This window comes from Buteo buteo, chromosome Z (assembly GCF_964188355.1).
Source record: "Buteo buteo chromosome Z, bButBut1.hap1.1, whole genome shotgun sequence".
Classification (NCBI taxonomy): domain Eukaryota; kingdom Metazoa; phylum Chordata; class Aves; order Accipitriformes; family Accipitridae; genus Buteo; species Buteo buteo.
Genome location: NC_134204.1, coordinates 11603833 through 11628748, shown reverse-complemented (window position 1 = coordinate 11628748; position 24916 = coordinate 11603833). Strand labels below are relative to the sequence as shown.

The window sequence follows — 24916 nt, the reverse complement described above, 5'->3', positions numbered from 1 at the left end:
GCAATTACACAAACTTTTGTGCTGAAGTTCAAGGTGGGTAATCTCAACATATACAGACAAATGCTAAAGAAAAGTGTGCAGCCAGAAGGAGAATTCCCACCAATGCAGTTTCAGGTTATAGCCATGCATGGCACCAAGACCTGCAAGTGAAGGGGGATCTCTTTCTCTGTGTATGCTGTTTATATCAGTTGTACAGACTGCAATGTGCCCATTGTGTTCTCCTGCCGCTGCACCCAGAGGACTCTTAGCAGGGAGCAGGTGACAGCCTGGAAGGAAGACTCCCAGGCACTCTCTGGACTCTGGTGTTTGGGCAAATCCTCTGGAAAGTGAATTTTCCGTGTAGACTCACCATTGAACTCTGTCAGTTTCTGAAGATCTTCTCCAAGCTCTGCAGTGACTGTCAAAGCCTGCTTCACTTTCAGGTTTGTTTCACTGTAAAAAATAACATGAGACAAAAACATGAACTAAAAGTCCTATGTGAACTGGAAGCTCTCCCTGAAAGTAACTTCTGTTCTGGAGGACAGTCTTCTTCCTTAAACATCTGATGGACCATGCCACCATTGGCCTTTTTTACCTGGCCAAAGGGTGTAGTTTTCTCTTTCAGTTGCAAAGACAGGCAAGCCAGAGGAATTCTGGACATGGTACCATGGTACCAAAGAGAGTGAGGTGGCTCTGTCTTCTCATTTTCACTACAAAGTGCAAGACTAGGCATCTCAGCTCCCTGAGCAGCTTGCTGTCTATCCTGCCATTCATACCACACTGAACCTTAAGGTATCTGAGCATATAGGAGCACTCTGGGTCTTCTCCCATGGTATTCTAGTCCTGAAGAGTACTGAAGTCCTGGGACTAGCTACCTGGGGAGTTTGAAATGCAATGTCAAAGAAACACTGCATTTGTTTAGAGCCTCCTGGCACTTTCACGTACAGGAACTACAAGATCATTTTCAGCAGAAATCAGATAGGGAAACTCCAGAGAGCTGTCTGTAGGGTACTGGGAAAGACACAATTTCTTGATCTCTCTGGTCTTGCTTAGTCCTTCAAGCTGATGCTACCTCCAGGCAATGCAGAAAAAGTAATGCAAATTGTGTCATAAAGATGAGGTTGGATCCAGTTTATTCCAATTAATACAAATTAGTTGCAGCCCTCTGACTTGTGGTCAGTTGTGCCCTGGAGTGAGCAACATTTGGAAGCCTTTGCAGTGTGCATGCATTAATATTGTGGTATAGCAGTCCAAGGAAGACTTCTGGAGTTATTAATTGTGATTACCTCACCCAGATAAACTGGCTAAGAGAAAAGACTAAGAGAGACAGAAGAAACAGAAAGTTTCTGCTGGTGACCTGGGATACTGCAAGTACACATTTCAAACTAACTCTCAGTGTTATAAGAACTGTCACTAAAAATAAAAGTCCCTTCCTCACATGACATTTCCACTGAAAGAGGCAAAAGTATCCACCAGAAGACTTTATTTTCAAGATACCTACCCAAAATTTATTCTATGTATTAGGAAACTCTTGCAACAAAAGCTATTGCAGGTAAGGTTGCAGCACCTAGGGTCACCAGAGAAGATTTGGCCTTGCACTGGCAGCAGTGATTGCACCCAAGGGCCAGCCTTACTTACCCATCCAGTTCAGCTGTCTCGATGTACGTTAGGCTGTGCGGCTCGCTGCTCGACAGTAGCAGTAGATCGGCCTGAACACAGACAGACAGACTTGGCATGAGTTCACATGGTCAGAGGGCACGGCACCGCAATGCTATTTGTGGTTTCTGCACACTGCAGGTCTCTCAGGCAGTTATCATTACTGACTCATTTGCTTGCGAGTGATAAGAGTAATAACAGAGAATAACTATGAGCAGGATGGAGAGAAACTGTACTCACCGTCACAAAGTTGTTGTTTTCTAGTTTTATTATATCCCCCACTTGGACATTCATCCATTTTTCATCTTTTAACCTGCAAGAAGACTCCTAGTAATTAGGCACATAAAGCAAACACCACTTGGGAAAGTAGGATACTCGGCTCTGCTCCTGAAGCCAAGCTGTAGGTGCCATCAGGACTTGGGCTGTTGATAAGACGGAGCAGTGTCTGCCACGATGTGGCCTGATCAATAGTAAGCTAAGGGACCACCTCAATACAAAAAATCGGTAACAGTGGTTGGTGTGACCTGTGCAGGGTTGAGACCAATCCCCACAATAGCAGCAGAGTCCATGTGCACTGTCCTGTCTGGACTGACTACTCCCTTCTTTCTCCTAAAGGGCCACACTGTCTCAGAAAAAAACCTCTACTTTTTGTAACACACTTCCCAAACACCTGGGAAAATCAGTTGTGTTGTTAGTTTTTCTAAGTGACATTAAGGGCCAGAGCAACAGACATGGCTCTGTGCAGGCCTGGCTGTCAGGAAGGTCAACGCAGGTGCTTTGGCTGTGCCTGTGCCTAGCTAAGCCCACGTCTGCAGTGGCCTCCACAGCACTAAGCGAGATGCGCGTGCAGACAGTCAGCTAAACTGGAAGCGCCAACGTAACCCAGTCACGGTAGCTGTATATGCAAAATCTAGAGGTGAGAAATATCAAGAGCTATATCAAAACAGGACTGGGTGTTCAAGCCTGAGTTCAGCTCAGCCTTGCTTTTTCGGTGTTGGTTGGAGTTGGGCAGGACCTATGGTTTCCAGTTTTTGAACAAAGGCAAGATACCAAAAAATTTCTGTTTCAATGTATGTTTCCTAGACACAGTAACTAATACACAGTACACTAAGAAACTGGTTTACTTAGGAGAAAGAACAAAAAGTATGTTCCTATTCTTCAGTTTCCAGTCATATTTTTAACTGTTTGATCATTTGCTGGAGTTTACACAACATACTGCTATCTATAGTATGGAAAAAAAAAGTCACCAGAGACTTCACAGCTGTCTACAGCTGTGTCCTACGCATAGTTGGACTCCATGGAGCCACAAGTAAACAGCACATCTGTCTGCCACAAAAGCCAAGGCCTCTGCTATTTTTTCTGCAGGAAAGAACAGTGCTAGCAGTACAATGTCCAAAGCACACAGCTGAAATGTTTTGAGTACATCTAAGTCAGAAGCACTACACATACTCAAAGTATTATGACGTGTATGAGGAAGCTGTTCTTGCTTCTTACTTTAAAATGACTTGTGGATAATGCCTAGCTTTTTCTTCATGCAGAAATAAATGCTATGAACATAAATGGACATGGGAAGACAGCCTTGCTTGTCACTTCTAGGGTAAGGAGTAAAATAATACAATACTCTCAAACTATCACTTATTTAAATATATATATATATACCCAGGAACAGAAAAAGTTTACTTTTTGTCAGTGCAAGGTCACAGCCATAATGTCTGCACTGATTGTGGTACTCTGCTTGAGTTCATCAATCAGACACATAGTCCACAACTGCATGGTGAACTAATGGTGTGGAAGACAATTAAATTTTAAATTGTTTAGTGACCTTTGGGAATCACACAGAATAAAATTATTATTAATAAAGTGCTCTTCCCATTCAAAATTACAGCAAAAGAAAAAGGACTTACATGCCATTGATCAGGACCTGGACTGGGCGGTTGTTGACATGTTTGTCACTTTTGTGTCGATTCTGAAAATTTGATCAGTACGTTAAAAGGCATTTCCAAGAAAACAAGTGCACAAGAGCTGTAGGCAGTTCATTAACATTTTAGGTTTTCACCCAGCTGGCTGAATGGGTCAGGCAGATTAGAGTCAAGACTGAGTCATAGTCGAGCCCATGTTTACACTCATAACATAGGGCATAACTGGACTACAAAGAGCAACAGGCAACATTGAGCTTGCTCTTGGAGGGAGGAAGGAGGGTAGAGCCTTATACATCACTTAGCACAGTCCTGACTCAACTGGTGTTGGTCCTGCATGTCACAGTTTTGTAAGCTAAGCACCCAGAGAAATCCATTTCTTTGTTTTGATATGGGAATTGGCCACAGATATTCTGGCGTTGCTCCCTGGGAGAGACCTTGCCACCTCTCACCTGCCTACTTGCAAAGTTGGACCGAGTCTCCATAGAGTATCAAAATTATTTAATAACAAGAGAAAATCAGATGCTAAACTCAGCTCTAATGTCACCCCATGAAGTCAATGGGACTTTGACCATTACTTCTGATGGAAGCAGACTTTGGCCAAAGCTGTGCAAGTTTGAAAAATCACACACAGTTTGTACCCTTACTTCTTACCAAATGTTTTTTCTGCCCACATTACAGCTAGATGGCAGAGGATGAGTTCTCCAAAGTGGAAGCCTAAGAATAGACTTCTGTGCATGCATCCAGACATATCTATTGGTGACCAAATTTTTAGACATGCTGGGCAGTTTCAGAGAAAGCCAATGGAGCTGCTGGACTGCTCAGTGATTTGGAAATTCTAGCTCCTTTTTAGGTAATGAACCATAGATTCAGGGATCTAATCTCAGACCACATCTTGGCCGCAGACCTGTTCTCCAACTGCCTGCCACTGGCTGTGTTTATTTTAAGTGATTTGCTTTAGTCATTGTGATGAAGAATTACGGGCAAACTCCAAAGTACAGGTCAGCAATACAGATCTTACAAAATCATCGATGGCATCCTTGACTCCTGATACAGCCAGCACCAGCACTAGGGGCACCACCGTTGTAAACCAGGCCAGCGAGGAAATCTGAGGAATCAACTGTAGGAAGAAAAGATCTGAGTTGAGAAATTTCTTGCCAGTTCAGCAAACTGATGGAAACAAAACACTGTTTTCTGTGGAAGCTGCAGATAACATGTTTCTATGATATCTGAATAAAGAATAAAGACAGAAATGCAGCTCTATCACTTATATGTGACCCCACAAGGGTGAGACAGGCAGGGAACCCATACTTTGCTTACAAAACAAGCTATAATTTAGGATATAAACTTGGAGCTGTCAGGAAGTGCAGTAGGTTGCTCTTTCTTGCTGTTTTAACATTAGGATTGCAAAGTCCCTGGTGGATTTCGCTGGAGGCAGTGACATGGGCAAGCCTGCTGTGAGGGACCCAGAGCTATTTGAGTAAGACATGCTGTGCGGATCCTTCAAAGGCTTCTATTTTTTGTTTCAGTAACTCTTCACATTTTGCTGAAGTAAACTTCATATCAGTAAACAACACACAGCTGTTGCCAAGGCTGACCTTGCTCTTCCAAGATCAACAGAGCCATTTTTGTTTCCCAGATCTTTAATGGTGAGAGGACCCAAGAGTTGAATGTGACTCTGTCATGCCTTCAATGATGCAGAGATGGATGTCTTACCGAAGCATAGTTCTCCCCTTCCTCTGGAATAACAGCACTAATGATGGAAGTGATGTGTTACCAGCATCCCTGTGTCCATAAGATTGGATTTGGGCAGCATCAGGTCCATGTGCATTGTGAAGTTGACATTTATGCCCCTAAAGCAGCTGCTTAAGGGTGGAGAGCTGCTCTTTGAGATTGCTCCTTCCACTGCACTGCCACAACCCAGATCCTACAGGCACCACCAAATCCAGCCAGGAGGAATGATGTTTAGAGGCAAGCACAGCCCTGCTCAGCTGTGGATGCTGCAGAGACACATAACTGCTACCTTCTCACTTCACTGGGAATATGCATGTCCTACTGGGCTGTGCCAAAGGAGTGGGGAGGCAGAGTTCCACAGCCTGCCCATCACATCCACTCCTGATGCAGGAAGAGATACTCCCAGTGCTATGGGGATGGAGTGAGTGGGCAGAAGAGGGAAAAAATTAAATGGGGGAATATGTAAATATAAAATACTAATGGCTGCCCTTTTTAGCCTACCTTGATGCAGGCAGGAAAAGCTGTGTGCTTTTATATACAGTCACTCCTAGATGGTTCAGCAAAAGACACAGTGGAATAATTTAAGGCAAACAGTTTGAAATATTATGAATTTGATAGACAAACAGCTAGAGTGCAGTACAACAACACAGGAACAGTGCTGTCAGCTTAGCTGAAAAAGCACTTTCACTAGTTTCTTAAAAAATGCATGTGCACTGAAATTTCCCAAATTCATTCCCTATAAATAAGCAAAAAAGATTGTATGTAGTTTGCTACAGGCTTAAAAGTATTTTGCCTATACTTTTTTTTGAGCAGAAATTGAAAAAGAGCATTTGAAAAAGATAATTTTGCAAACTTGTGTGCACTGAAATGGTGAAATTTAAAATGTCATCCTTGAAACATAATCAAAATTATACCCTTTTTTTCATAACATGTATTTCAGTATGACTCGGCAACAACAGAGAACACTGCTTTTATCCATATTCTAGCAAAGTGCAATGAGGCAGAAATCTTGATATCAATTTCTCCAGTGCATTCAGCTTTCAGACAGAATAGTATTACCAACAGTGATGGGCAAAGTGCAACTCAATGCCATTATGAGCCACAGTGTTCAATAGTGTTACCAGTGTCTGACATGATCCATATTAGACACCTTCCTTACCCTGCTGAGCAAGGTGCAGCAATATTCAGCTTTATGCAAACTAGCTCCAACTTTGACCCTTCCTGATGTTAACTCCTTCCTTCCCAGGGAAACAGTACAGGTTACAAATTTGTTCTTCTTACTGTTTCCTTTGAGACTGCCAATGGAATTTTCCTTTAAACTTATGGACAAGAGACAACTTCCTTTTGTACTAGAGGAAGAAAAAGTAATGCAAACCTGAGGATAGCCAGGAGCACTCAGAAGTAGAAACAAAAGGGTGGTAGGACAGGGCATGAAAAAGATACACAATATGTTGAAAAGTTTAATTAAATTTTTTTCTTCATTTAGTTCAATCCCTCATAGCCAAAGGTAATAGAGGAAATTGCTTTTTTTCCTGTCCTACTTTCTATCTACTTTAAGGTTTTACTAACATGCTAATTCATAACAGCTTGCACTTTATTACAACTATCAATACATAGACCAGCTTTGATAACAGACAACGCAATCTGCTAGAAACAGCACAGTGAATTCATACCTGCAAAATCAGCAAGAAAAGAAAGTAAGCATTGGCTATTCGCTGGAACTGTTCAAACAGGTTGAGAGGCAGGAAAGTGAAGAAGTTGTATTTTGATGTTTTAATTGAATTGTTCTGTAGGGAGAAAAAGAAAATAAATAGAATTGGTAAAACAGGAAACAAAATTACAGCACAACCCATTTCAACTGTGTTTTTCCTTGCTTATATTTGGCAATAGCATTGTTTCCAACAGCAGCTCAAAAACCATTTCCTTTTTCCCTACACAATCATGCTGATCCTGGATAAACAGACAGATTCCCTCTTGGAATTGGTGAAAACATGATGCTCAGTTTATGCCAGTGCAACTGCATGTAGATACAGGTACATGTAGTTGCTCACAGAGACGCATCTTCTCTTTATTAATAGTCTTCCTACTTACACGATGTACAAATAGAATTAAAAACTGTAACCAGAACACAACAATTTTGCTGGTAGCATCTGCAAACAGTGTTACAAAACACAGGCTAGGTCAATCATCTATCATTTGCCTGAGATTCTGAAGCACCATTTGGCTGGACAAAGCCACATGAGCTATAGGCCCTCCCAGGAGCAGAACATGACATTATTTTCAGCTGATTCAGCAGCCTCTCAGCTCAGCAACTTGAAGAGGTTGCTTGTTTCTATTCCACAAAGATCACTTGAATGAGGTGTTGTGCAAACAGCCACTAATACAAGAACTCACCATTTCAGTAAGCAAGTTGCAGTTTTGTTCCCTATTTCCAGTTTCCATTTCTAATTGCAGACGGCCCCTCCAGCCACAAGCAATGTCTGCTCCTCGATCTGTCTTCTTCAAATCAGAGAAAGACCCAAGCTCGAGATTACAGAACTGGGTATTTTCTTCCGCAGAGATCAGAGCACTCTGGTCAAATTCTTGCCACCTGATAGACAAACTCAATCCATTGTAGTGAGCCCACCAGCTTGGGCTGTCCCTTCAGTTTTCAGGTGTGCTAAACTTTCTTTTCATATGGAATTTATCAAGCACTCATCCAGGTTTAGTCCTGGAAGAATGTATCCCATCTGTTGCCAACACATCTGAAATTTCCCTCCTAGAAGTTCTCCAGAAGATGACTATTAACCCCCTCACAGGGAACCTAAGGTGTGACAGCACAAGGAAGCAGATATTACAGTGCACCTTCATTCAGTAACAGATTTGCTGGTTCAATGGAAGAGAAAACGGTGGCTGTAGTATTGTAATAGCCTTTAGATATTGCTAAGATGGTGGGAGGGCAGGAGCTGCTAAGTATGAATCACAGGCCACTTCCAATCCATACATTAATCCAGAATCTTAGCATCTAAGATGACACACATCATCATGTTTTCACCATTAAACCAATTATTTAAGAGTACCACTGTAAGTTGTGTACGGGGAAGCTATTCCATTTTAGGCAGTTACTGGATTTCGCTCTGTCCAGACACAAAGTACGGCAATATTCTTCAGCATTAACTTCATGTTTTATCCCTTGTACAAGCCAAAGAATAAGTCTCTGAAAGAGCAGAGATGGAAACGCCCTTCATGGAAGAGCTAGCCAAATCCTCCCGTTGATTGCACTCCAACAAGAAAAGATGTTTATCAGTGATCATCATATAAACAACATTGCCTGTCTCCTGGCATCATGTAGCCATCTCTGGGTGTGGTTAACTCTGCCTGTGATCTAAAATACATTACACATAGTTAAATTTGGGTTATTTCAAAATTCTTCACCATGGGGTATGTGCTGCACACAGGCTTCACAGACACTGCTAAAACAGAAGCAATGGAATAGCAGCATCCTCTGCAAACCCCAGCATACAGAGAACTAAATTGCTTGACAAGTCTGTGTCCCCCAGACACAGACTCCGGCAGATTTTTTAACAAAAACTGGATCTAAAGATGCTCCATGCCCACTAATCTGAAGAAAAATATCGTGACCACTTCAGAAAAGAGCAGACAGTAGCTGCAGGAAGAAGTAAGTGCAGGGGACTTGACCTTTGTGCGTCAACAGATTTCGGAGGGTCACATACAACATGGGAAAAACTACTCAGTAAACACGTAAAGTTTATAGATCTTTGCCTGCAAAAATCTCAGAGGGGGATAGGAAAAGAATGGGAGTGGTTTATTTCAATTCCTGCCTTCTATTTCTGTCCATTAATTACGTCAGGAAAACCACTGAATGAACCAGAGCCATTCATTTTGTTTCCTATTGCCATTAGGGATGGTAAAAACCCCAGACATAACAGCTTCCAAATGCTTAACTGCAGGAATCTGGACATCCAGTATTTTCTCCATAGTAGTTCAGAATTGTGATATTGTTTGATACACACAGTCTTTTGGGACATTGGGACACTACAGGCCTCAGGGTAGGGACAGGGAGTATTACAGTGGATCTTCTCGTTATTCTAGACTTATAATTAAACCTAAGCACCAGGAAAAAAGAATTCCTCGTAATCACTCTGAAGATTTCTCATTCAACAACTAACTTGTTCAGGGCCCTCAGGGGCTAAAGGAATATAAAAACAAACCAGGGATAACTTCAGCCTTTCCAATTCAAAGCTCTGCATTCCCACATCATGGATACAGTTGAAGCTCTGTGTAAGATATAATTTATGTTTTCATGCAATACTCCAGGCCTGCCTGCTTTGACAGCTTGGGCTCTTGATTGACTACAGGGAAATCTCAGTTGGCCTTTGCTTTTGATCTTATCCTATGTCATGATGCTTAACACCATCACACCCTGTCACTCCTTTAGAGCTGTACCAGTACATGACTCTGGGCAGGAGGGGTACTATGGGAACCTGCTGCACCACAGTGTGTTAAACAGTCCATACACAGCCACCATTTTATAAGCAAAGCCTCTAATGCATCATCTGCCTTAGCTCCCACATGCTCTGCCTTCAATGAGGAAGACTCCCATATGGGAAAAGTGATGGAGAGGAAATATCTTTGAAGTAGCAATTAAGAGGCCTTACTGGAACTTCTGTTTCTGCTGTAGATTTATAAAAATCAAAAAGCTAAGAAAAACAGCTCTATGGGCCAAGTACAAAGATGGGAGTCCGGATCTTTATACTTATTCCCACATCTGCCCCACACTTCTGATTGACTGTCGGCAGCCTCTGTATGCACTTGTGTCCTAAATGAATAGGCTCGAGCGTGGCTATCCACCATCAGCCTCAAGCTCTCCAGATGCGAAGCTTGACATGAGAGCAACGTTGTCTGTGGGTGAGGGATTATTCTCATCTGCTCTTTTCAGGGGCTAGATTCACACCTCCTGGAGGTGTGACTCCACCAAAATGTTGTCCCTAAGAATAGTGCTCATCGCGCCACAGTTACAAAAGTCCAGATCTGGTGGATGAGCTGTTACTTTGGGGGTGTTTTCAGAAGCCCGCCTGTGACGTCCAACCACAGGCAAATGCTCAGCAGATGGCTCCTACCTTTGTTCGCTGAACAAACAGATCATCTTCTCGTCATAAAAGTCACTGGAAATAAGAGACAAAGCTGCTTTTGTGGCTAGATTACAGGGGCTAAAGGGTGATATCCAGAAACGACAGGGTATGGCAAGGTATTGGCCACCTGAATTTATACCCCTGGCTCAGTGACATATTAGTTTCTAGTAGCTGGACAACCTGGCCCAAAGCAAATTTTAGCAAAACCTTGGTGATCCTGCAGGGAGGTGTTGTGCCACAACACCTGGCCATTTCACTGGTACCTGTGTAGCACAAGGTACAGAGGGTTGAAGCAGCTGAGAAGAAGAAGTGGCTTTCCCAGGTGCTTTGATAAAGCCTTGTAAGGAGTCAGCAGGAGCACAATTCAATGGCATTTTGTTTAACTGCGGCAGTGCAATTTGAAAGCACACAGACGCCATATGCAGAAATGTGACCATAGGGCTGTGAATGTGCTCAAGGACATATTTAATAGACTCATGTAACAGTGCATATGGTGCCACAGAGGCTTTGTTTTCATACGGAGTACAAAATAGTCAGACCAGATCAGTTTTAAGCCTACCAAGTTCATTGCCTTATTCTTGAAGGTGGGCAGCAGCCCCAACTCAACAGAAGACTGCGAAAGGCCAACATGATGCTGATGGTGTTCATCTGGTCCCTGTAAAGATTTCATCCTGACTCCCGGAAGTAAAAGACTGGCCAAACACCAGAAATAAAAAGATCCATATCCAACCCGCAGTCCTCTTTCTTTTGTTGCTTTTTTCTTGGTTTTTTTTTTGTTTTTGTTTTTGTTTTGTTTTGTTTTGTTTTTTCTTTTTAACAGCTTTGGGAATGTCTTACATATGTAACCCCTTGACCTCCTCTTGGCAGCAATAATGTAGTGAGTTCCAGGATCCCATCACACATTGGGTATTCCAGGAAAATCTCTAGGAAAATGTGGTCCCTGGTTGTGTTTTCCTATGCTGTTCCTTCTGCCTGGTGTCATCCTGTTACAGAGCAGTTAATCATCTCTGTGTTGAGTGTCCTCATCATGGTGGTGCAGAGGAGGACATGGAGGTGGCATGGCTTGATGACCTCACACCATCCCTCACAGGCAGGCCAAATACAGGATCTAAATGTCTTGTCCCTTAATAATCTCCTTCGACTACACTGCCTTCTCCTCCCGCTCAGCTCAGTACCTGAAGCTGCTGGGAGAAGTGAAGGGAAGGGCAGAGCACTGCCAAGCAGTGCGGAGCTGGCAAACTCCAAACCACCATACCCTATTCATTAAGGTCTTACACTACCAGACTCCCAACCAATACAGTAGGAGTTTTGTCTCCATGAGGTTTAAGCTGAGATGAAGAGTGGAGGACTTGGTCCAAAGGAGCCTATGGACTTCACTGCAGCTCATGTCTGGCACAGCTCAACCCTTCTGTGCTTGTCAGGGCCCTAATACACCTTAAGGGCCTTGACCTCACCTGGTGTCTCTATCCACAACCCCTGTCCAGGGCTCAGGAGCTCACTTAAGCCCAGCCATGGGCCTTCAGTCCTTGCCTAAGCTATGCTGTATGAGTACCAGTCTCCAGCCTGACATCTGTCCTAGTTTCCCAGATGGACCTATGGTGTTGTCTTGTCTTCAGCCTGGGGTCTCTAGATGGACCCTGGACCTGGTTCATCATCTCACCTTGTCTGGGATGCTCCGGATGGGCCCCATTACTAGCATCCTCCCCTGTCCCCCCCAACCAGATGCTGCAGAACTGCACCCTGGTCAGTGTGGGTATTGCTTGGGCTGGGGTCACCCTCAGCTCCCAGCTTTTCCCCTCTTGTAGGGCAGTCCTGCTCTGGCTGTTCCCTGACAGTGCCTCAGCTGATCTTCGGAGGAATCCAGCTAACACCTTCCTAATTGCAGAAAGAACAGTGCAGGTTGCTGCTGTAGCTATTCCTTCAGGGGCGACTCAGACCACTTTTCACATGCTCAGACAACACTCCCTTCAGCCTTGAGCATGACGAACACTGCGAAATATTTGCAGGTTGACATGGGAAGAGAGGGAAGCTGTTGCCACCATCCTGACCACACTGACAAAGTCCTTGAGGATAACCCACCAGGCATCCTTCTCAGATTGAAGCATGCAAGCAGAGGAGGTGGAGCAGAGCCTGAGCCCACTATGGGAGCTCCTTGCTCTCTGATTAAATTTCAAAGAGATAAGAACCCCACTGCTGATCCAGCCCAGGGCAATGTGTATTTGCCACAGGAAGTTATATACATCCCTCCTATTTCACTAGAGAATTCACCAGGTGACCAGGGAGAACAAAAGCAGAGTCCAAGCAGCCCCCTTGCTGCTGGTCCTGCAGAAAGGATGCTGGTTTGACCCTAGATCCTGATCCAAGATGAAATTTATCATTGACTCATGGGCCCTGCATTTCCTCTCCTATTGTCTGAAAGCCAATTTCAAAGTTGTTTTCACAGCCCTTCGTGACGTCCCAGTGCAGCTGTGCTAAATTCCAGTGTGAAAGCGAAGAAATAAAAGGGAATTGGGATCAGAGTGAACATTAAAGGCCTTCAGAAGAGATTTTTCATCTCCATAGTGTTGATAGACAGAGAGCCATCCATGATGGACCCACATGGGGCAGTCCCCTCTGCAGCTGTGCTAGGGACAGGGCAGCCAGATTGAATTGCCTCAGATAAGAACCTTGGTTAAAGCCCTTAAATCTTGCTGGACCACATCTGGCACCCTGCTTTTCACTTTATGTCAGCCTTTATGCAGGCAAATCTCTTACTGAAGTCAGGAAGGATCTTGCTGTCTGCAGTGTGAATAAACACGGATTAGGACTTGACACTTCATTTTTACTGACCTATATTGAGTCCGTTTTTGTGCTGCACTAAGTGCCTTTGCATGCCACTCATTCACACTTGGTTTCTGAGTCATTCCTAACTAATTTTGTGAGCTGGTGGGTAGTTCATACCTTCACACTCAGCCCTTCCAGTTAACTGCACAGCACTTTGTTTTAAAGTTTGTTTTATTTTTTCTAAGCTACTGTGTTCTTGCTGTGCAGGATAAGGCCAAGGATGTCTGAGGCTGCACCAGTCTGAGAGCTCTAGTTTCAGCTTCAGTCTTCACACAAAGTCCAAATAAATCCTGACCTACCCAAGCACTGCCACTGCTTGAAGCTGCTGCCTTTAATCACAGGAACCTCCTATTATTTAATCACAGCAAAAACCATCAGAAGACACATAAGAGGCTTCTTCAGGTAAAAGACACTTCCCTTGTCCTCCTCTCAGTCTGTACTGCCTCTGTTCACACAGATGAAGGAGACCACCCCAATTTTCCAGCACACGGGATGACGCATCTCATATGCCCACAGGACGCATCCAGTTCTCCCTCTGAAACTGTCCCTTGGCCTCACCACCGTGAAGCCTCTGTTCTAAGGGGATTTCCCCTATGTGCAGTTCCTATCCACCTCTTAGCCTCATCCTACCCTATCATTCCAGCCTCCCGCACTGTCCAACCCTCCTGCCCAGCTGGTGCTCAGCTGAAGATGCTCAATGGCTGGAGCAGTGTGGCAGGGACACACTGCAGCTTGGCCTCTTGTGTGTTTTCTGACGGGCTCTGGGAGTCAATATGCCCTCTGAAGTCTCCTGCAAGTCCAAGTGCGATGGATCTGGACGTGCCCTTGCACGCATTGGCAGACATGGCTTTCCACGGAGCAGCATCAGGTTCCTGCAAAGCTGGTTTGAGCATACTTGGGAGTCTTGCTTCATACCAGGAGGGCCAGCTTCCAGCAGCTGCCAGAGCTGATGTCAGACTCCACACACAACAGTTTTCAAGCCTTTCTCAGCTCCTCTTTTCTCCCTTCACAGATATCCTGTAGACTTTGCACCGGGAAGGAACGACAACCACCAGCTGTTCAGGGACAACACACCCACCTCTGATTGTACTTTCCCACTTCCCTGTTCTCACTGAGACTGAACGAGCACAAAGCAGCTCTATACCTTTGATCTATGCCTACATAAGAGAAACTCTCTTTTTAGTGACAGGCTTGAACCTTCACCCCAGCTGTGACATACAGCCTGGCTGCAGCAGTAAGGCAACACACTATGCCTCTGCTTGCATTTCCCTTTCTTTTCCTTACTGGCCTCTCTCAGCAACTGCCTCACCCCGAAGAAACATTTACCACCTCACCTAGCTTTGTTACAAGAACCTGTTCTATAGGTTTTTATGGCTAACATGGCCTTAAGTTACAAAGTAAACCTCACTGCTGTGGCTTGTTTTCATTGTCTAAAATACTTTCTCAGCTTTGTTATATTGCTGGGTTTCTTTCCAGTTTTTGCACAGTGTCCCTTTTATCTGGCTGGAATAGCTATTGGTGCAACCTTCCTTGTGCCTCAAGAGAAGACAAGACTCCTGTTCAGGAGGACAAGGACTAATAGTCCTCACTGTGGGACCGAGAGCTGGAGGACAGCTGTTCTCCTCCTGGCTCTATAAAGAAGACTGAAGTCACCGTGTGGCTGCCCACGTATGCCAATTCTCACGTCCCACAGAGCTGAGCACCACAATGAAGCACAGACAATCCAAACGTTTCTGTTGTTTGCTTGTAGATAGGTCAAATTAAATACATGAAGGTGGGAAGACGTATTGAAGGAGGACTGTGGCTGCAGGAGACAGAAATTACTCAGTCCAGAAAATGTCAGCATGCTGAGAGACAACGAGCCTAATAGCTGCTGTGCCTGAGCACCCCAGGGCAGGGTCCGGCATTGGACATTCTTGGTCCCCCTGGATCACATCCTAGTGCTTAGCAGTGCAACCCTACTGTGTTCAGACAAATCTGCATGTGAGGAAGGGGCCCAGATTTGACCCTTGCAGTGGACTACAGAACTGGAAGAGCCTTCAGGAGCATCACGCATATGTTAATGGGAGGGTATCAGGAGACTATGTCACTTCTTGGCATCTCGAAATGCAAGCAACAATCTATAGCATGGGATCTGAAGTAAATTATGAGGAAGGTTAGTCCTTTTCATACACCATGGCAATGTGGGTTTAATAAATTGAAGTTTTGCCAGGACTTACTGGAAATAAGCAGCCCAGGACATATACATATACATACACATACACATATACATATACAGCCCCATACAGTTAAAGCAGTGCTTGCATCACCACTTAAAGCCTTTTAGTACCTCACCACCCACTCACCACTTCAAGGCTTGGCTCTTTCTGGACAGTTTTCTAGACTTCCTAAGCCTCAGCCTACACTGGACTCCAGAAATCATGAGCCACAGCTGACTAAAATGAGGGGTAGGATTACTGAAACTCACTGCCAAGTTTTAAGATTATATTGAGCTGGCTTTTTGGCTGCCTCCACTTTTACACCTAATCAATAGACTTTTGTGGAAACCCTCCAGAGGTCTCCTTAATTTTGGTTATTTGCAAATCCTTGGACATGTAAGCAATCAGCTGGGAAGCAGGGACATGCAAAGTCAGCCTTATGAAAGGCTTTTCACAGAAGTAGGCTCGGAACCTGAAGAGCTGCTTATTCTCCCTATGCTGACATCATTGTACATCTCTTTCCTGCTTCCCTGCCCCACTGCTGCACATAGTATACATTGCAATTATTCAATGAAAGATCACAAATCTGAACGTAGTGGCAATACCCACCCCAGTACTCTAATGTCAGATTCTGTGCAAATCAAATGCGCTTTCCCAGTCTCAAATCATCAGGCTTGATAAGGCATTTGTGCTGCATAGTCCTTTACACATATTAACTACAGCACATTTCACCTCCAAGACATGTGCAGCAGCTCTGTACCTAGGAAGTCTCTAACCTGTGTTGGTTAGTTCATGGATGAAAGGTGACCACTGAGAACCATCCAGTTCATGTTGCCAACAGATCAGCTACATTAAGTTCCTTAGACAGAGCTGTTGGCAAGTCAGACTTTCTATCTCACGAGAAATTACAGTGTTCTGAAATATTGAGTTTTGCCAGTTCTTAGTGAGAAAATACTTGTCATGTTCCTAAACCAAAACATGATTCAAAGGATCTCCTGAGTAAAACTGAAGGATGAATTTCACCACTGGAATTCAGATATACAGAGGACAAAAATTCACAAAATTAATTTCACTATCAGTTGGCAGCTGCAAACACTTTGAAAGAATGCAGCTTCAATATTGCCTCACAGAGGAGATGACCCTGCAGCCAGGTAGTACAGGTTTAGCAATTGAGCTACCCCTCCTCTGCATACAGTGTCAGCAAATGGTCCACAAGCTTTGGAAATCAAGTTGCTGAAGGGGCTGCCTGGTACTGTAGCCTGGCAGACATGGGTCACAGCCAGCCCATTTCATATGCTCCTTGGAGTCACGGATTTCATGGCACAATGTGAACCTAAGTAGGCTGTGAAGGAGCTGGAAATAAAGCTGGCAGGAAGCCACAAAGGCCAGATTCAAAACCTTCCTGCCAGAGAGGAGGTGAGGTGAGGAACTGACACATTTCCTTTAATGTTTTACTTTAAATGGAGACGCATTTCCAACAGAAAACTCCCCCCAGGTTCCTTTGCTGAAAGGATTCTGCAAACACTTTGACTCACAAATAATTTTCTGGAAGTGTGTGAAGTCACTGTGTTATGCTTTTCCAGCATTAGATCTCTTTCAACTGCCCATTCACACTGTCGATTTCAAAGGCAGAGCTACCTATGGTTGACTCGGCAATGAACCATCTCTGATGGTTCATCTGGTATATGTTGCCTTGTTTGCAGAGTCATAGCTAGCATGCAGTCATGTCCCCCCCTTGAAACAACATTCAAGACATGAACCAGATGCAGCTACTTCTGTGACTACAGCTGCATGAAACAACATTTCCTGGTTACTTACAGCATATTCAAACTGCAGATTAAAATCCCTGTTGTTTGCTTGAAGTTGTCTCTCTTCCTCTGTAAAGAAGAGAAAACACATCAGACATGCTTGAAAGTAAGCAGACTCAATACAGATATGAACGAAGCATCTGAAAATGCAAGCAGAGCTGCTAAAAGGTAATCAATGTCACCAGGAATCTGTGCTCTGGGCTAACCGCTCCATGTCAGAGAATTAAAGAGGCTGGTGACACTGACAGAGCAGCACTGTGCACAGGTACCATAGCACTCTAAGCCCATACTCCAGGTCTCCCCTGCCCACAACCCCCTGCAACACCAGCACTGGTTTTATAGGTTGTTCACCTTCTCCTGGGTAAGAATTAGCATTTAACTAGTGGTGCTCACTATTCCTGCCCTGCTCCATCTCTTCCCCTGAAGTCTCTGGGGCTGTTGCCGTCAGTCTACTGTTAGTGTACTTCCTCCAGTACAAATGCACCTCCTAGAATCATCCCACAGATGGGACATCACTGCCATAGCTATCATGAAATCAAAAACTACTGGAAGGGATTTCGAAAGGTCATCATACCTATACTCTACCTCAAGACAGGGTTGTGCCTGTCATTTCCAATAAATGTTCTAGAAAACTCCAGTGATGGCTGTTCTTCAGACAGCCTATTCCAGGACTGCAGTGTCCCTCCCCTAGGGGAGATTTTTCTCCATTATCTGACATAAATAAAACTCATTACTACAATTTAAACAAATTATATCTTCTCCTGGGATGGACAACAGTGCTCTTCTGCTCCCCCTCAGTTCCTTGTTCTTGGCAAGGACACAGAGCACAGGTGAGTTCATAATGTGTTGAAGGCTGCTATGCCTTACTGTAGTCTTCTCTTCCCAAGGCTAAGCAACTTCGGATTCTTCAGGCACTTCTTACGGGTCAATCTGTCAGAAGTAGCATCACTCTTCCTGCTCTGCAGTGGACTTCCCAGCTAGTTTACCTCATTCTGGATGTGCAGGGGCCAAAATGGGCCGTAGTATGAAGCTGAGGCCTTACCAAATCTGACCGGAGCACAAGACACACTCCACCTACCTTGTGGACAATGCATATTTGACATGGGAATTCACCTAGAAGTAATTTAAAATAATATCTTTATGCACCACCAGCACACAGCTAACGGCATTCCAGAATATGATCCATTTTGGCAGATTCTTTCTGGCAGAGCCGATGCCTCATCAGGGAATGCAAATCTTTCATTTGTCCTTGCTGAACTGCATCCAAATTTTTTCAGACTATTTCTCCAACTAGTCAATTCTAATCCAATATTTCAGAGCACTTGTAGCTCCTGCCAGCGTGGTGCCATTCGCAGGTTTACTTTATTCTGCCACTCAATATGTAGAAGAAAATACTGAATACCAGACTCTGGATACATCCCTGATGAATCTCTCAAGTTTCATAATCAGTCATAGATAACTATTGTCAGTGTATTTTTTTTTCTGAACAGTCTGGCACTCACTGTGTGGTGATTTTATCTCAAGCATGTATCTCCAGTTTACTTGTAAAAATGCCGTGACAGTCAAGATACATGACAGCTATCTAAGGCTTTTTCACTAGCCCTCTGGCTACCACTAATACAGAATTAATTTTGGTTTGATGCAGTTTTTCAGGACTGCTGACTATTAATCCACTCTTCCCCACACACACACTTCTAGTTACTTTGAAGTGGTTTGTTGGATTGTCTTAACATTTACCCAAGAAGTGAAGCTAATATATCTATAATATGGATATATTCTCAGCTTTTCTTTCCCCCCTGTTTCAAGATAGATGCTGTGCTTGCTCTCTTCCTAGTCTTCTGAACTTTGCCTGTATGTGCACCAGAAACACTCAAAGGCAGCGTTGCTTCAGGCCATGCTCTACCTTACCCAGCCAACCCATTCCCTCTCTATTCCAGCCCCAAACCTCCCATCTTCTCCTCTGTTTCTGACAACTATTATATTAGAAGTCTAAAGAGAAAAAAATCCAAACCCCAGGTTTTTTAGCATTATTGGCTAGCCTTTTTTCCCCGAGTAGCAGACATAAACTGTCTTTGATCTCCCTCTTACTGGAAGGGTTACAGAACCCCAGAGATCTGAACCCTTACAGAACAACTTTTATTGCCCTTTATGTCCTCAATAGCTTTTTGTCCCTTTGAGCCTTTGCCACATAGTTTCTGCTGGATAAAACAAGCTGCTTTACACCTTCTAGAGGCATCCTTCCTCTGCCTGAAGTGAATGAGGAGCTTGTGATTTTGCCATTTTACTGACCCTTCTGAGGCCATCCCTGGAAGATGATAACATATACCTGTGCCCTTAATATCAATTATTTAAGGAAATGACAGCTCTGTTTAATTGTCCCTCCACCCCAGGTTTCCTTCCCGCAAGATCTTCATATTTACTGAAGATTTCCTTCTTGAAGTCCATTTTAAACACTTTGCTATTGTCACTTTTTCCTAAGTATCATACTGTCATTTCATAATAATTCCCATTTACACTCCCTCCTACTTTCACAGGACCAGCCAGCTCCTCCCTGTTGGAGGGAATCAGTTCTGGAACAGCCTTCTCTCTAGCTAAAATATTACCCACCTCTGCACCAAAACGCTGTGTCAGCTGAACAGGTCATGTTCCCCTATACTCCCTTCCAACTCTGCCTCTGCATAGCTAGAATTCTTCATTTACCACCATGCCCTGTCTCTCAGAAAACTTTTTTTTTTCCCCCCACAAAAGACTGACCTTCTTGGTTTGTTATGCCTGTATTCTTTACCCTTGTAGCATTACTCAGAGATCTGTGATTTGTTCATCTCTTTCTTCATGCTGGATCTCAGAGCACATGGACATACAAGGAAAACCTGTTACCCTTCCAGGATAAGCTTTATTCTTTTCTATTAATATACCAGCCTCATGAGTTATTCCAGCACGTGTCTATTACACCTATTAAATGTGTTAAGACATCAAGTTCTTCCTGTTTATTCACTCTTGCATTCGCAAACATCTAAGCTATTCAGTGCATTGACTGCTATCCTTGCATCCCTAATTTTTAAGCCTTTTTTCAGATCAACATTTTTTTATGTCTCTGTTTGTGGGTTGTTTTCATCAAGGCCTCTAATTACTAATGTAAAGCTATGTTAGCAGGTAAATGTGCTTTTCCCTTAATTCACGCACATCTAGCTGCATCAGGCATTTTCAAATCTACTGCCATCTGCCCCAACTGGGTGATTCAGACCAACCACAGAGGCTTCATTCAAGACCCTCAAAGTGCTTAATCCTTCACTGCTTTCCTCAGACACATTTTTCTCATCTCTCACAATGGAGAGAACAATGTACAAAGAGATCACAGTAACTTGTCTGGTGTCCCAGAGGAAAACAGAAGCAGAGCTCGAGAGGTCGAGGCTTGCAGGGCTTCAACTATTGTGTTATGTGCCCCTTCAGGAATTTTCCTGAGAGCAACCAGTATTATCAAAGCAGACAAAAAGTAGAGCTATTTGTTAAAAACAGAACTTCCCAACACTCGTGTGTTTCCTCCCATACAGTAAGGACTACTCTAATCCCATCCCCAGGGGCTCCAAGTCTAGTCCTGGAATAAACGCCACAGAAAAGATAAATGGCTGTAATGTAAATAGGAATAGATGACAAAGCTCGAAAAGCTTCTGGGCTGCGGAGGCATGCTTGAAGAGCCCGTGCTAGTCCTGGGAAGGGCAACCAGCAGGCAGAGGCAGAGCTGTTTGCATGCACCGTGCGCTTGCGGGGAGCAGCATGAGCAAGCCAAAGACCTGTGGCGACCCTGAAACAAAAGGCTGAACACTCACAGGGGACAACGTTGTCTGGGCTGCTCACAGCTGGCAGGTCTGCCCAGCTGCTGCACCAGAAGGAGCTATGGAAATGCTTGATGGACAGAGAGGCATGAAGACCTCCAGAAGTGCCAGTCTGGGCTGGAGCCCTTTGGGTATCTCTTCCCTTGCCAGCACATGAGACACAGGGCACACGGCAGAGCCTGGGGGTCACACCGCAGTTTCTGAGGGGCTCTAAAGTCCTCAGTGACTTTTTGTTTTTCATAGGCAGGGCAGCCCTTGAGGGGACTGCACACAGAAACAGGCACCCAAGTGCTTCTGGCAGCAGCCGGACATTGCCGCAAGTTCCTTTGCTCTCCCCAGGGCTTGCTGGGGGAGTGAGGATCTGTCCCCCTTCCTCAGCCTGCCCCCAGGGTCTGTGGAGCCAGGGAAGAGGCACTTGGCACGTGCATTTGAATTCAAGGATCTCCAATGCTCCTAGAAAGAAACCATGCGTGTATCTGGTCCAGTGAGGAAAGGAGCCTGGCTTCTCACCACGGTGAGAGATGCACCCTCCAAGAGGAATGGCTTTTATGTGAGACACGCAAATAGCTGCAAACAGCTTAGGGATGGTGCAGAAATATGGAGCAGTGGGACGTGAAACAGAACAGCAAATGAAACTCACACAAGGCATTGACCTCCTGTGCCTGATTGTATGGTACCTAAGGGCAGTTTTTTTAGGACAACCCATTTCTGAAGGCCCCAGATAGCTATGAACCTGGTTCAAAACTGAATGGAAAGTCTCTAGCCTGCCATACGCATCCATCCCTCTTAGAGGTGGTGTCCCTAAAGGCCATGTATTGGCTTTGTGTGGCAAGGTTTTGGTAGTGGGGGGGTTACAGGGGTGGCTTCTGTGAGAAGCTGCTGGAAGCTTCCCCTGTGTTCAAGAGAGAGCCCATACCAGCCAACTCCAAGACGGACCCGCCACCGGCCAAGGCTGAGCCCATCAACGATAGTGGTAACGCCTCTGTGATAACAGATTTAAGAAGGAAAAAAAGTTGCTGGGACACAGAAATAGCAGCTGGAGAGAGGAGTGAGAACATGTAAGAGAAACAACCCTGCGGACACCAAGGTCAGAGAAGAAGGAGGGGGAGGAGATGCTCCAGGCGCCGGAGCAGAGATTCCCCTGCAGCCCGTGAGGAAGACCATGGTGAGGCAGGCTGACCCCTGCAGTCCATGGAGGTCCATGGTGGAGCAGATATCTACCTGCAGCCCAGGGAGGACCCCACGCTGGAGCAGGTGGACATGCCTGAAGGAGGCCGTGACCCCATGGAAGGGACCCATGGTGGAGCAGTTTGTGAAGAACTACAGCCCGTGGGAAGGACCCACATTGGAGAAGTTCATGGAGGACTGTCTCCCATGGGAGGGACCCCATGCTGGAGCAGTGGAAGAGTGTGATGAGTCCTGCCCCTGAGGAGGATGAAGCGGCAGAAATAACGTGGGATGAACTGACTGTAAACCCCATTCCCCATCCCCGTGCACTGCTGTGGGTAGTAGGTAGAGAATCCGGGAGTGAAGTTGTCCCTGGGAAGAAGGGACGGGTGGAGGGAAGGTGTTCTGAGATTTGGTTTTATTTCTCATTACCCTACTCTGGTTGATTGGTAATAAATTGAGTTAATTTTCCCCAGGTTGAGCCTGTTTTGCCCGTGACGGTAATTGGTGAGTGATCTCTCCTGTCCTTATCTCAACCCACGAGCCCTTTGTTATATTTTTCTCCCCCCTGTCCAGCTGAGGAGGGGGGAGTGATAGAACAGCTTTGGTGGGCAGCTGGTGTTCAGCTGGGGTCAACCCACCATAGGCCAAAATACAAGGCTAATTTCTAGTGGTGAGGTTTTAATTTTCCTTACCAGATAACAGCCAATACCTTTGGATAAAGCAAGAACAACCACAATGAAATGCAAAGGGTGCCTCATCCAACAACATCAGCAACCAGAACTTTCCGCTGGCTGCACCAAAGGAGAACCACCATTGACCACATGCACAGAGCAACACTGCCTCAGTGGTTTTATTTTTACCAACGGAGGACCGTGAGGTCCTACTGCTGTGCCTCCTACACCAGCAGTTCTCAACTATCAGAGAACAGACAACTCTTACTTGTTTCTGGAACTGTTTGGACAGAAATGAAGCCTCTTGGATGACCACAATAAACAAAAAGTTAGGGAAAGTCAAGCATTACACCAACTTTGCCTGAAAACCACAGCTCAGGGTATTTTGGCTGTAGACCCAAGCACGCATGTCTTATCATGCCCTGTTGATTCTGAAAGCATTGAGGAAAAAGGGAGGGGAAACCTGAAGAGCCATCAGATGAGAAGTTTTTCATTTCTTGAAACTTTTTTATATCTCTAAGCAGCTCAAACTTTCTGCTTCTGCACACTGCAGTCACAAATCACTGGAAAGAAGGAATGGGATTTGTGCTCCAAGTTATCATTTCACTGCCACTGAAAACTATTCTAAATTATTCATCAGTGGAAACTCAGCATACATAAATATGGCTTAGTGCCCAGTTCTTGGTCTAACCACTGAGACCAAGTCACTGGGAAAGTGGCTGTTTTCTCAGGCAGACAGATTTAGGAGCTAAACCACAGAATAACATCTGTATTTAATAAAATTAAACCCATGCCAAAAATCAGCTATAAATGTAACTGGCCAGCCCACCACCCTTCTCCATTTAGGACTGCTGCATGGAAAAGTCCTGCAAAAGGTTAGATTCAAGATCTGGTCAGACAGCCTGGAAATTTGTTTCTGGTTTATGCTAAGGAGCATATGCCAAGAGCAATGCTTTCAACAGGCTGTTGGAAAAATTTTGTAGATACTAGGTCTTGTGGCTCCAAGAAACAGGTTAAGGGCTGCCTGGTTTTGCCAAGTCATATACAAACTACGGCCTGATACCTCATGCATGAAATGAACACAGCCCAATTAGGGGAGTGCCAGTGTAACTAAGCCTGACAACAGAACAGAGACAACATAAACTCTGTAAAAATAATGATCTCTGCTCCACCCTTTAAACAAGCGACCTCAAGAGCACAAACGCTGCCCTGGACCAGCTACAAAGAGTGGCATCCAGGAGCTGGGTTCATGTCCCCAGCTTCCCTTGCAGAGGGGCTCTTAGCAAAGCTATTAACCTTACCAATATCAACTTGTGAAAGCCATAACATGGTTATTCTGCTCCCAGGGTCACATATCTGACCTTCCTGAGACTGTAATTCACGTCTCTCCTGCAACAGGCTATACGCAGTCTCAGAAGACCTCCACCAGCTGCAGCACGTTTTTTGTTTCAGATCTCATGATGTGTCTCCTTCCACCTCCTGTTCCATCTCCCTCCTACTTTTGTTGACCCTACGTTTGGGCACCTCATTGTTACTCTGCGACCCAGCTTTTGGCATCACCTCTCAGCAACGGCACAAGTGCCGCCTCACATCCAGCACCCAGGAGACCACCCATCTCTTCACAGGCAGAGAAATCTTAGCCCTTATTTCTGGTCTTTTCTGGGCGGTTACTCCATGTGCACAGGTAACTGAAACCTGCCATGGTGCATCAGTACCTCCATCCTCCCTCCAAAAAAAGAGAATTACAGTGTTCATTGAAAGGCAACTCTATGGGAGAGGGCAAGTCATTGTAAACTGCATAAGGCACCTAAAATTGCTGTTCCTAGGGAAGTTACTACACAAGCTAATAGCCAAAATCTCCTTTCACCTTAAGGCAGTAATTGCCCCTTTTTGCCACCATAAGAGATGAAAGAAGAAGTTTTTCGATTTGCAGATGCCATACTGCGTAGAGTCCCTACCATTGGGTTAAAGAGAACAGGATTCTTTTTTTTATAGC

The 24916-nt window shown here is 44.7% G+C and overlaps 1 protein-coding gene across 3 annotated transcripts in view; it reads right to left on the bottom strand.

The window, feature by feature from the left end:
• LOC142027480 (phospholipid-transporting ATPase ID-like) overlaps window positions 1–24916 on the bottom strand; it is a 75726-nt gene that overhangs the window by 38134 nt on the left and 12676 nt on the right. For all 3 annotated transcript variants that reach the window (XM_075021745.1, XM_075021744.1, XM_075021743.1), the window contains 7 exons: window positions 17257–17315; window positions 6959–7072; window positions 4573–4671; window positions 3540–3601; window positions 1876–1948; window positions 1618–1688; window positions 350–432 (listed from right to left, as the gene is read on the bottom strand). In XM_075021745.1, the coding sequence (XP_074877846.1) occupies window positions 350–432; window positions 1618–1688; window positions 1876–1948; window positions 3540–3601; window positions 4573–4671; window positions 6959–7072; window positions 17257–17315 (561 nt within the window). The remainder of the gene's footprint in view (window positions 1–349; window positions 433–1617; window positions 1689–1875; window positions 1949–3539; window positions 3602–4572; window positions 4672–6958; window positions 7073–17256; window positions 17316–24916) is intronic.